Source organism: Misgurnus anguillicaudatus, chromosome 2, assembly GCF_027580225.2.
Source record: "Misgurnus anguillicaudatus chromosome 2, ASM2758022v2, whole genome shotgun sequence".
Lineage (NCBI taxonomy): Eukaryota > Metazoa > Chordata > Actinopteri > Cypriniformes > Cobitidae > Misgurnus > Misgurnus anguillicaudatus.
Genome location: NC_073338.2, coordinates 45,305,347 through 45,317,593, shown reverse-complemented (window position 1 = coordinate 45,317,593; position 12,247 = coordinate 45,305,347). Strand labels below are relative to the sequence as shown.

The 12,247-nt window shown below is 39.2% G+C and overlaps 2 protein-coding genes across 2 annotated transcripts; both read right to left on the bottom strand.

The window, feature by feature from the left end:
• Nucleotides 1-781: 781 nt before the first annotated feature.
• LOC129443096 (E3 ubiquitin/ISG15 ligase TRIM25) lies at nt 782-3,804 on the bottom strand. Its single transcript, XM_073856515.1, has 6 exons — nt 3,198-3,804; nt 2,988-3,083; nt 2,545-2,778; nt 2,266-2,425; nt 2,126-2,164; nt 782-1,659 (listed from the first exon to the last, which is right to left on the bottom strand). The coding sequence occupies exons 1-6, from the start codon at nt 3,786-3,788 to the stop codon at nt 1,139-1,141; spliced, it is 1,641 nt and encodes a 546-aa protein (XP_073712616.1). The 5' UTR covers nt 3,789-3,804; the 3' UTR covers nt 782-1,138.
• A 5,128-nt stretch (nt 3,805-8,932) lies between these two features.
• On the bottom strand, nt 8,933-12,247 carry LOC141350723 (E3 ubiquitin/ISG15 ligase TRIM25-like). The gene is made up of 6 exons (XM_073856514.1): nt 11,485-12,247; nt 11,275-11,370; nt 10,832-11,065; nt 10,542-10,698; nt 10,386-10,424; nt 8,933-9,860 (listed from the first exon to the last, which is right to left on the bottom strand). Exons 1-6 carry the CDS (start codon nt 12,073-12,075, stop codon nt 9,334-9,336), a joined length of 1,644 nt encoding a protein of 547 aa, XP_073712615.1. The 5' UTR covers nt 12,076-12,247; the 3' UTR covers nt 8,933-9,333.

Sequence of the window (12,247 nt, the reverse complement as noted above, 5' to 3'; positions counted from 1 at the left end):
TATGACTGAAGCTGAATTTTGGCATGGAAATGTGTTCAGATCAGGACTCTTATCAGACATGTGAAGTGTGGGACAGATTGAACATTGTATGCCTGAGTTAGAACAACATCCTGTTTCATGGCGAAAATGCTGAAATTTGTCAGGCCGCCACGGACACGCCCTCCAACGAAAAGTCAAAAGCTTCGCAATTTAACATCGCAAAGGCCTTGAGATAATAATGACCAAATATGGTGATGATTGGATTAAATCTCTAGGAGGAGTTTGTTAAAGTACAAAGCCTGGAAATGCCAAAATTTGCACAGAAATCACAGTGAAAATTTAAAATGGCCGACTTCCTGTGGGTTTTAGAGCCTGGTTCCAAGGGACTTTTTTGTAGGTCTTGGGGTGATAGATGATCCTACCAAATTTCGTATCTGTACGTTTTTCGTAGCGGGAGGGTTGTTCTTTTGAAATTTTGCAGGTGGCGCTATCGAGCCATTTCTACACGCCCACTTCTGACACCTATACCACATGTAAATTTTCGTCACTTCTGACACGTGTGTAAATTTTCATGAGTTTTCGAGTATGTTTAGGCCCTCAAAAATGCGATTCATTTCGGAGAAGAAAAAGCAGAAGAATCTGAGCAAAAACAATAGGGCTTTGCACCTACGGTGCAGGCAATTCTGGCCTGCTCCTCGGTGCTCGGGCCCTAAAGAAGAAGAAGAAGAAGAAGAAGAAGAAGAAGAAGAAAAATAATAATAAACGGAGCAAAAACAATAGGGCTTTGCACCCACGGTGCAGGCCATTCTGGCCTGCTCCTCGGTGCTCGGGCCCTAATAAAGTGCTGTAAGAAAAACATTCATACTTTACTCGAGCTAATATACAGTACTTGCTGTAGTATTAAGTATTTTAAGTAAATCCCTGTAAATTTATAATAAACATTTGCACAATAAATGTACACAGTGGGGTCACAGAATGTAACGCAGTCCTGCATGTAAAAACTTATACACAGTAAGATGCTGTTTGTGCTGTTATAGTCATTGATGACTTTATAGTCCTGTATACTTTACAATCATTACTAGATGATGCAGTCTGAAGATTTCTATTCACTATTGAGTTCAATGTATATAACAATATAATTGTAGACTCTCTGTATCATCTATATTGTTAGATCACACAGTTTTACCGATCCAGACACGTAAAACCCAGGATAGAGAGGTTTAGTGAATGTGGTGTTGACTCTGTGGATGAGGGTCATTGTGTCAGAGACGCTGTAGAAGGACAGAGATCCTGCACTGTGATCCACATAAACTCCTATTCTAGAAGATCTGGACACTACTGGGAGTTTAGTCTTAATGTTATTGTGAAAGAATGAACAACTGGAGTCATAGCAGAACAAACTCCAGGACTGATCATTACGTCCAAATAAACACTCATTACCTCCTTTTCTCTTGATGCTCTTATATGACACTGATATATCCACCCAACTACTCCACTCAACCTCCCAGTAACAGCGTCCACTCACACTCTCACTACACAACACCTGAGACCAAAGATCAAATCTGTCTGGATGATCAGGATACGGCTGGACTGTGTCAGTGTAAGTAATCACTCTGTTCCCCTCAGACAGACAGAGATGTTTAAATGCTGTGTTTGGATCTGCAGTGAAGTGATGATAATCTGATGGAGACAAATCAAAAACATCATTTGAATTTAAAATTGTACATTTCAATAGTTTTTGAGGACTGTCAATTTGTTAAGAAGTGAACAGAAATCTTTTTCAGTATAGACAGAATCTAATCTGATTGTTTTACTGTTATATTCATCATAATCTTGTGTGTGTAAAAGGTTTGTGAATGTGTGTCCCTCTGTTCTGTAAGTGTACACTTTAAAATATATTTTGTTATAATTCAATTTAAGTGTTAAGAATCTTTGTTTATAGAAAAACTTAATGGCTTATGAAACTTGATTTGTGAACTGCTATTTGATCTCATTGTGGGCCAACGCAGTTGTTTATTTTCTGTTTATTCTGCACATTCAGTTTGATTCATGAGTATCATTATAGAGGAGTTTAAAATGACTGAAATGTATATTTTCACGGTTCATGTCTTTATCACCATCAGTGTGTTTGATTGTTAAGACTCACATTTTAGGAACTGCTCCCTGGTCTCAGGTTCAGGAGTAACTATGTTGAAAAAATATTCATTCAGAATCAGTGAGTGATATTCTCTCCATTTCTACAAAATATATATTTTTTACATGATGTGAGAGAAATAAGTGCTTTACCTTTATCATATATCTTCTCTATCTCTTCTCTACAGAAATCCTCCAGTTTCTCTCTCAGATGAGACACAGATTTTCCTACATCATCAAAAGAGATGAGAGAGCTGACAGTGATGCTGAGTGAGTCTGAAGATCCAGGAGGAACAGAGAGAGACTGAAAACTCTACACAAACACAAAGACAAACAACACAAACATAAACTGATGACACTGAAACATTTCATAGAAAATATAATCTCGGTAAAACATGCTCGTCACTGTTGTGTTTTTCAGATCTCTGTTACCTGGAGGAAATGGATGTGATCATCTGTGTGTGAAAGCTGCTCCAGCTCAGCGTCTCTCCTCTTCAGATCATCAATCTCCTGCTCCAGTCGCTTCAAGAGTCCTTCAGCTTCACTCACTGCAGTCTTTTCCTGATCTCTGATCAGCTGTGTCACCTCAGATCGTCTTCTCTCAATGGATGTGATCAGTTGAGTAAAGATCCTCTCAGTGTCGTCCACTGCTGTCTGTGCAGAGCGCTGTTAGGACACACAGAGAGAGGAGCATTAGAATCAGCAGCATTCATTCAGCTCTTACTGGTACATCACACAGTCTGTTACACACAGTCAACTTCAGTGAAAGTCATCCAGCACTGAACTCCTCACTGACTGATTGGATGAGAGTCTTAACTGAGTCTGAAACAGATCTGAAACAGCAGACAGCAGTTGTTCTTCTGATCAAAACTCACCTTATGAGTCTCCACAGCATCTCTCAGCTCCTGAAGCTTCTTCTGATTCTCCTGGATTCTCTGACGGTATTTTCTCTGTGTCTTCTTCAGTTCTTTCTGTTGGATGTGGAAATAATAATTAAACAGATAAAATGTACATTAGAGTGATTTTTAATAGTTAAACTCAGATCTGATCACATTAACACATCACTCAGTGTTTTCATCTCTTACCTGTTTCTCAGTCCTCTCTGCTGCAGCTGATACAGTCTTATGTTCATTGTGTTCATCCACCATACACAGATAACATATACAGAGCTGATCAGTTTTACAGTAAATCTCTAAAAGTTTCTCATGTTGAGGGCAGATCATCTGCTGAAGTCGTCCAGTGGCGTCTGTCACTTTGTGTCTCTTTCCTGAGTGAAGTTCTTCATGAAGTTTAAAATGATTTTGACAGTAAGAGTTCAGACACACCAGACAGGACTTGACAGCTTTGTGTTTTCTCTCAGTACAGACGTCACACTTCACATCTCCAGCTTCAGCATAACAGTGATCAGGACGAGCAGCTTGTAGTTTTGTCTTCTTCAGTATCTCCACAACTTCAGCCAACATGGTGTTTTTATTTAAATCAGGTCTTGTATTGAAGGTGTGTCTGCACTGAGGGCAGCTGTAGTCTCTCTTCTGATCGTCTTGATCCCAGCAGTCTGTAATACAGCTCATACAGTAACTGTGTCCACAGGGAATGGTCACTGGATCCTTCAGTAGATCCAGACAGATTGAACAGATGAACTGATCCTGAACCACTGAAATACTGGATTCTGCCATTTTACAGCATGTACTCTCAGAAATACGAAACACTCAACAGCCCAACAGTTTCAGTTTCCCTGAACTCAAGTATTTCCTGGTTGTGTTTATGAAAGGTGTGTAAACAGGTGTGTCTGTCATAATAAACAAGTCCACTAGATGGCAGTCTCACACAGAATGTCACAGTCTGAATAACATTGTGAAAATGCTCTGCCTTCATTTATGAATTATTTTTTGGGGTTAAATAATTCCTTAGGAAAATAACAGATTAAATCCTTTTGATGTGTGTCATAATTGATTTAGCATTTAAGCCAGTATGAGTGGTGAGATATTTACACATACAATTAACATTTGAAATAGAAAAAAGTAAAGACACGTTTAAACAATAGATAATTGATCAAACAACATTTAAAATGAATGCATTAAAACAAACATAGGCTACCATATTGTTTAAAAGGCATAGCCTGGTTTACACACAGAGAGTTAAATGATGACATTAAAGCTTTTAGTTTAAATGTGTATCAGAAAAAAACAGGAGCCTGGTGTGCAGTATGACAAAAAACAATGGCTGAAATGACTTAGTCAGGAGTTTGCTGAAGTCTTGTCTGTGTGAATCAGGGTCAAAGTGTCATAGGTGGGATGTTTGTTGTAGATTGTCAAAAGGGGGCAACACAGCAATATAAATTATAGAAGAGCCTTCATCACCATACCCTCATTGTATATCACAGTATTTATCTTCAGCTCAAGAATTTCCTTCAATCAAAGCCATGATCATTATATTGATAGCACTGTAAGGATGATGTCAAATCCTAACTAAATGTAGCTGTAAACAGCCTCCAAATGGCTGAATCCAGAGGGAACCATTTTCTAAAAACATTGAAGTCCTGTTGAATCAACATCTGAAATCTTTCTCAAAGAGTTCACATCCACCTCCAATACAACCAACCCACTGTGTGGAGACAGAAGAGTCACAACTCACCAAGATTACTCAAATCTGTTTCAAGTTAACAAGACCCAATCACCACCAAATTCATATCATTATTTCAATGCTTTGTTCCCTCTGGATAGTTAAAGGGACACTTCACCTATTTGCATTAAGCTTTCGTTAGAACCCCAGTCATGTTTTTGAATGGTCGTGCATCATTCACTCAGTTTCCCCTGAGATGGGAGAAATACAGATTTAAGTGTTGCACTTCCTTCTTTCAATGATGTAAAAATCGTCATTTTGTGTCATTGAAAGAAGGAACTGCTGTATCTTTCCTTTCCTCATTTTTCGAAGGTGGGGGATATGGGTGGGACCCACTCACGCTACATACCTATTACAGATAAGTGGGTGGGACTTACGAAAATATACAAACACAGACGAAAAAACAATCAGCTGCCATCTTTATGCTAAGCTAAGCTAACAGACGTTGTGGAGCGAGCCAGACTTCATGTTACAATAATAGCGGAAGTTAATCGATATGATATAGAAGAGGGTGATTTCTCAAGCGTGATGCTCTAATCCACTGTTCATTGCACCTTTATGAGCCACAATACAGCAAAGAGCTGAGGCAGATGGAGCAACAGCAAATAACCAGGTGCCGGTTGCACCAGCCAGACGTAAAGAGTCTTTATGGCGAGAAAACAAAGCTTTGTTGCGTTTTTTTTTTTTGTGGGGTTTGGGGGCGCGCCAACCTCGCCTGGGACATAGAAGGGGGTACGCAGGAAAAAAGTTTGGGAACCGCTGCTCTAGGCTATAACATTTCCGCATCAGATCAGGATATGGACTTTTGTTTGGTGAATGGTGCCAGGCAAGGGAGGTACTTTGCGCGTGTTTCAGCGTGTTTCTGCTTACAAGCACAAGCGCTGAGCTAGTACGTCTGTGAAGTATACATAGTGGCCCTCATTTATCAAAAGTGCGTACACCAAATTTCCAGCGTACACCCGGCGTACACCCAAAACCATGGTGACTTTGAGATTTATCAATATGGACGTTGGCGTACGGCACGCTCAAATCCTACGGAGCTCAGGAGGTGGTGTACGCACGTTTTGAGTTAGTGCGGAAATGCACAAACAATTCCTAACACCACAAAACGCACTGACAAACTAAAACATATGATATATTATGACCCACTGTAAAAAAACAACAACATAGTAATTATAAATTTTAGTGTTTATTTTTGTGCAACATGGACTTCAATGTATACTTTGTGTGACTTTATCAAAGCATTTGATTTATAGGCATATGTATTCCTTCAGTTGCGAACCTGTCCGCTTTACCTGACATTAGGCAAGAGCATGTGAGCGTATAGCAGGAGCGCAGCGGTGCGGTAATATTACCATCAGAGCGCCTTTCCGAAAATTCCGCCCGCTCGATCAATACAGTCAGCACCGCTCGCTCAACCCAGAACGCACTTGATAATTTGCTAGTTCGAGAAACTGTGAAAACGTCTTGCAATAAGGTATGGAATTTAAGCCTTATACATAAATGTTAATTAAAAATCAAAGTTAAGATTGAGCAGGGAGAAGAAATTGAAAGGGAGTGCACATTGCCAGAAAGCACAAGGATGTGCTACGAAAACATGGTAATGCATCAAAAGGTAATCTAGTTAGTTACATACCATTCGATGATAAATAAATACATGAATAGGTAAAGTAAGATGCTTGAGTTGAATGGAGCCGTGAATCCGATGAGGACATGCGGACAAAATCATGGCCACGAATTATCTTTTATGCTACATTATGGACAGAAATTAACAATTCTTTTTCTTATTTAGTCTAAAGTATGGCCATAAATTTAGAATTCGTTGCCAATATTCAACAGTTTGTTCCTTTTAATAAATTATTAAAATATTTCGTAATTATTATTACTTCAAATTTTGAATTAACCTAGTAAAACATGTGGGTGTCGTGGAAACAAATTGTTAATTTGAATTATATCCGGGGCTCCGTATCAAACTGGATCTTAGCTAACAAACAACTGTATGCAAATACAGAACAACACACTACAGAAGTTACTACAACATTTTAAAATATATAAAAAAAAACTTAACCGAACCATTAAGCAGACATAGAATGTAGATGTATGCAACAGCAAATAATAATAATAATAATAACGACATTCTTCTTCTAAATAACAATAAGCGTCATTAATAACAAAAATCATAATAATAATAATAAGAAGAACAATATTACAAATTGTCATGCAGTTATTAATGTATCTTTAATCCCACGCTTTAAACTCCCAAATAAAACAATGTGGTTTCTTTCCACTTCCCCGGTTTCTCTTCTTTGCCGTCTTCCGTGTGTCATTGTCGTAAAATGAGGGCGTGGGGGAGGCGGAGACTTGAATTTATATGGGCGTGTTATTCTAATGACGATCGTTTTCAGCCGCGGCATTTATGAAGGGCAGATATTGCGTACACCTGAATTTCAAAGGTACGCACAGCTTCATAAATCAGGCGGTGAGAGGAGTGTACAATAATCTTATGCCAGCATATAGGGTCGTTTCTAAGCAAGAATGATAAATGAGGGCCATTGTGCGGTGGACGCATTTGTGTGCAGGATGCTGCATTTTCTTTTTTTGCCAATGTACATGTTTGGCCAAGCCCTCTCAAAAATATATCAGAAACTGAATGAAGCTTGCTCCTACCCAAGCTTCGTACCGTATATGGAAGCAGCGTCCTGGATACATATTTTCTAATCCTAAAATCCTAAACTGGAAGCGACAGCCAAAGCCTGCAAGGATAAACGGGCATCTGACTATAAAGTGAGTATTTCTATGTTTTTTGTTATAGGCCTACTAACTTGGCATTTATGTACAGAATAGCATATTTGAGCAGTGTTCCGATTAATGGGAGTGGCTTGCAGAGCTGTGCATTGTGGGAGTTGTAGTTTTCCATACAAATGTGCCTGACAGTCACATTCTGTCGTTTCTCGGACAAATAGGCACAAAATTCTAAATTTATGTTACATTTCGACTACAACTATGAACCACTTTCAATAAAGATTAATGTTTCTACAGGTGAAATGGCCCTTTAAGGAAAGTTTGGGGTTCAGGGGATCTTCTATATTTAGAAATTAACCCCCGTGATGTTGTGTGCATCATGTATTTTTATTTACATGAGGAATCTCTAGCCAGATCTCCTACACTGTTACAGAGTATTGTATGCAATGCTTCATATGATTATATCTGTTTATTGATTTATGCTTCGTGTTTGATTTGGATTGTTAATTGGCTTTTGAATTATGATCTCCTTACCTGGCTAATATATTTTGATGTTTGAATTCATTCAGACTTACATTGAAGCATTGGCGCATCAAGTGTCCTTAATAATTTGGTTTAATGAACCAGTTAACTCTACCTAAATCTTGACGTATCGAATGCCATTATTTATAAGAGTCTGACAAACCTCTTAACTCTTAAAGGAACACGCCCACATTTTGGGAATTTAGCTTATTCACCGTATCCCCCAGAGTTAGATAAGTCCATACATACCTCTCTCATCTCCGTGCGTGCTGTAACTCTGTCTGACGCAGCCCCCGCTAGCTTAGCTTAGCACAAAGACTGGAAATGCATGGCTCCAGCTAGTATACTGCTCCCAATAAGTGACAAAATAACGCGATCATTTTCCTATTTATGTGTTGTGATTTGTATAGTCAAACCGTGCACAAACAACAAGGTGATATGAGACACAGCGAACCCCCAACAGTATACATACTGAGAACTACACTCTCTGAAGACGAAGCACCGCCGCATGGGCGGAGCGATTCGCACAATTCTGACCGAACTCTCTGCTCCTCACCAGGGGCTTCTCGTGTGCTGCGAGCAGATCACTCCACCCATGCGGCAGTGCCCCGTCCCCAGAGAACACAGCTCCCAGCATGCACACTGCCAAAAGATCGCTGTGTCTCATATCACCCTGCCACCCGCACACGGTTTGACCACACAAACCACAACACACAAATAGGAAAACGATCGCGTTATTTTGTCACTTATTGGGAGCAGTATACTAGCTGGAGCCATGCATTTCCAGTCTTTGTGCTAAGCTAAGCTAGCGGGGGCTGCGTCAGACAGAGTTACAGCACGCACGGAGATGAGAGAGGTATGTATGGACTTATCTAACTCTGGGGGATATGGTGAATAAGCTAAATTCCCAAAATGTGGGCGTGTTCCTTTAACTAACTTAACTGAGATGCTGTTTGTGCTGTTATAGTCATTGATGACTTTATAGTCCTGTATACTTTACAATCATTACTAGATGCAGTGTGAAGATTTCTGTTCACTATTAAAGGAACAGTATGTAAGAAATGTATATCAATTAATTATAAAATGGCCCTGATATGTCACTAGACATTAAGAAATCATTTTCATTTCAAATACTTTTATCACTGACAACAATGGTCTGGCCAGGATATTGTCATTTAAAAAGTGGAGTTGCAGCCCTCAACTGATGTTTATGTTGTCATTTTGTGTACTGGCCACCAGCTATATAATTGCAGTACCAGTTTTAGCCACAATCCTACATACTGTTCCTTTAAGTTCAATTTATATAACAATATCATTGTAGACTCTCTGTATCATCTATATTGTTAGATCACACAGTTTCACTGATCCAAGATAAACATAAAACCCAGGATAGAGAGGTTTAGTGAATGTGGTGTTGACTTTGTGGATGAGGGTCATTGTGTCAGAGACGCTGTAGAAGGACAGAGATCCTGAACTGTGATCCACATAAACTCCTATTCTAGAAGATCTGGACACTACAGGGAGTTCAGTCTCAATGTCATTGTGCCAGAATGAACAACTGGAGCCAGAGCAGCGCAATCTCCAGGACTGATCATTATATCCAAACACACACTCATGACCCCGTCCCTTCCTGCTGATGCTCTTATATGACACTGATATATTCACACGACCACTCCACTCAACCTCCCAGTAACAGCGTCCACTCACACTCTCACTACACAACACCTGAAGATAATCATCAAATCTGTCTGGATGATCAGGATACGGCTGGACTGTGTCAGTTTTAGTAATCACTCTGTTCCCCTCAGACAGATGGAGATGTTTAAATGCTGTGTTTGGATCTGCAGTGAAGTGATGATAATCTGATGGACACAAATCAAAAACATCATTTGAATTTAAAATTGTACATTTCAATAATTGAAATAAAACTTCAAGTCTTATTTATTTTAGTTTTAAAGACTGAACAGAGATCATTTATAGACAGAATCTAATCTGATTGTTTTACTGTTATATTCATCTTAATGCCGTGTGTGTGTAAAAAGGTTTGTGAATGTGTGAACATTTTCAAAGTCTCTCTGTTCTGTAGTTGTACACTTTAAAATATATTTTGTTATCATTTAAGTGTAGAGAATTTTTGTTTATATAAAAACGTAATAGATTATGAAATGTTAATGCCATATCAGAAACATAAGACTTATGAACTGCTATTTGATATCACAGTTATGTTTCATTGTGGGCGAGCACAGTTATTTATTTTCTGTTTATTTTGCACATTCAGTTTGATTCAAGAGTATCTTTATAGAGGAGTTTAAAATGACTGAAATGCAGATTATCACTGTTCATGTCTTTATCAGCATCAGTGTGTTTATTTGTTGATTGAGACTCACATTTAAGGAACTGCTCCCTGGTCTCAGGTTCAGGAGTAACTGTGTTGAAAAAATATTCATTCAGAATCAGTGAGTGATATTTTCTCTATTTCTACTAAATATAACATTATTTTTACATGATGTGTGCTTTATGTCCGAGAGAAATAAGTGATTTACCTTTATCAAATATCTTTATATCTTCTCTGCAGAAATCCTCCAGTTTCTCTCTCAGATAAGACTCAGATTTTCCTACATCATCAAAAGAGATGAGAGAGCTGACAGTGATGCTGAGTGAGTCTGAAGATCCAGGAGGAACAGAGAGAGACTGAAAACTCTACACAAACACAAAGACAAACAACACAAACATAAACTGATGACACTAAAACATTTCATAGAAAATATAATCTCAGTAAAACATGCTCTTCACTTCCTAAAGATCACGGTTGTGTTTTTCAGATCTCTGTTACCTGGAGGAAATGGATGTGATCATCTGTGTGTGAAAGCTGCTCCAGCTCAGCGTCTCTCCTCCTCAGATCATCAATCTCCTGCTCCAGTCGCTTCAAGAGTCCTTCAGCTTCACTCACTGCAGCCTTTTCCTGATCTCTGATCAGCTGTATCACCTCAGATCGTCTTCTCTCAATGGATGTGATCAGTTGAGTAAAGATCCTCTCAGTGTCGTCCACTGCTGTCTGTGCAGAGCGCTGTTAGGACACACAGAGAGAGGAGCATTAGAATCAGCAGCATTCATTCAGCTCTTACTGGTACATCACACAGTCTGTTACACACAGTGAACTTCAATGAAAGTCATCCAGCACTGAACTCCTCACTGACTGATTGGATGAGAGTCTTAACTGAGTCTGAAACAGATCTGAAACAGCAGACAGCAGTTGTTCTTCTGATCAAAACTCACCTTATGAGTCTCCACAACATCTCTCAGCTCCTGAAGCTTCTTCTGACTCTCCTGGATTCTCTGCTGATATTTTCTCTGCATCTCATTCATTTCTTTCTGTTGGATGTGGAAATAATGATTAAACAGATAAAATGTACATTAGAGTGAATTTTTACCAGTTTATCTCAGATCTGATCACATTAAACATCACTCAGTGTTTTCATCTCTCACCTGTTTCTCAGTCCTCTCTGCTGCAGCTGATACAGTTTTATGTTCATTGTGTTCATCCACCATACACAGATAACATATACAGAGCTGATCAGTTTTACAGTAAATCTCTAAAAGTTTCTCATGTTGAGGGCAGATCATCTGCTGAAGTCGTCCAGTGGCGTCTATCAGGTTGTGTCTCTTGCCTTTGAATAAATTCTCATGTTGTTCAAGATGATTTTGACAGTAAGAGTTCAGACACACCAGACAGGACTTGACAGCTTTGTGTTTTCTCTCAGTACAGACGTCACACTTCACATCTCCAGCTTCAGCATAACAGTGATCAGGACGAGCAGCTTGTAGTTTTGTCTTCTTCAGTATCTCCACCATCTCGGTAATCACCACATTTTTATTTAAAACAGGTCTTGTATTGAAGGTCTGTCTGCATTGAGGGCAGCTGTAGTCTCTCTTCTGATCATCTTGATCCCAGCAGTCTGTAATACAGCTCATACAGTAACTGTGTCCACAGGGAATGGTCACTGGATCCTTCAGTAGATCCAGACAGATTGAACAGATGAACTGATCCTGAACCACTGAAATACTGGCTTCTGCCATTTCACTGTATGTACTCACAGAAAGAAGACAAAACAAACAACAGCCCAACAGTTTCAGTTTCCCTGAACTCCTTCTTTTTCTTCAGTGAATTTTATTGGCAGCTTACAATCTTTGCGCATTACTGCCATCTACTGGATTGAGATGTGATCACATTGGGTAGATGTTTGGCCGA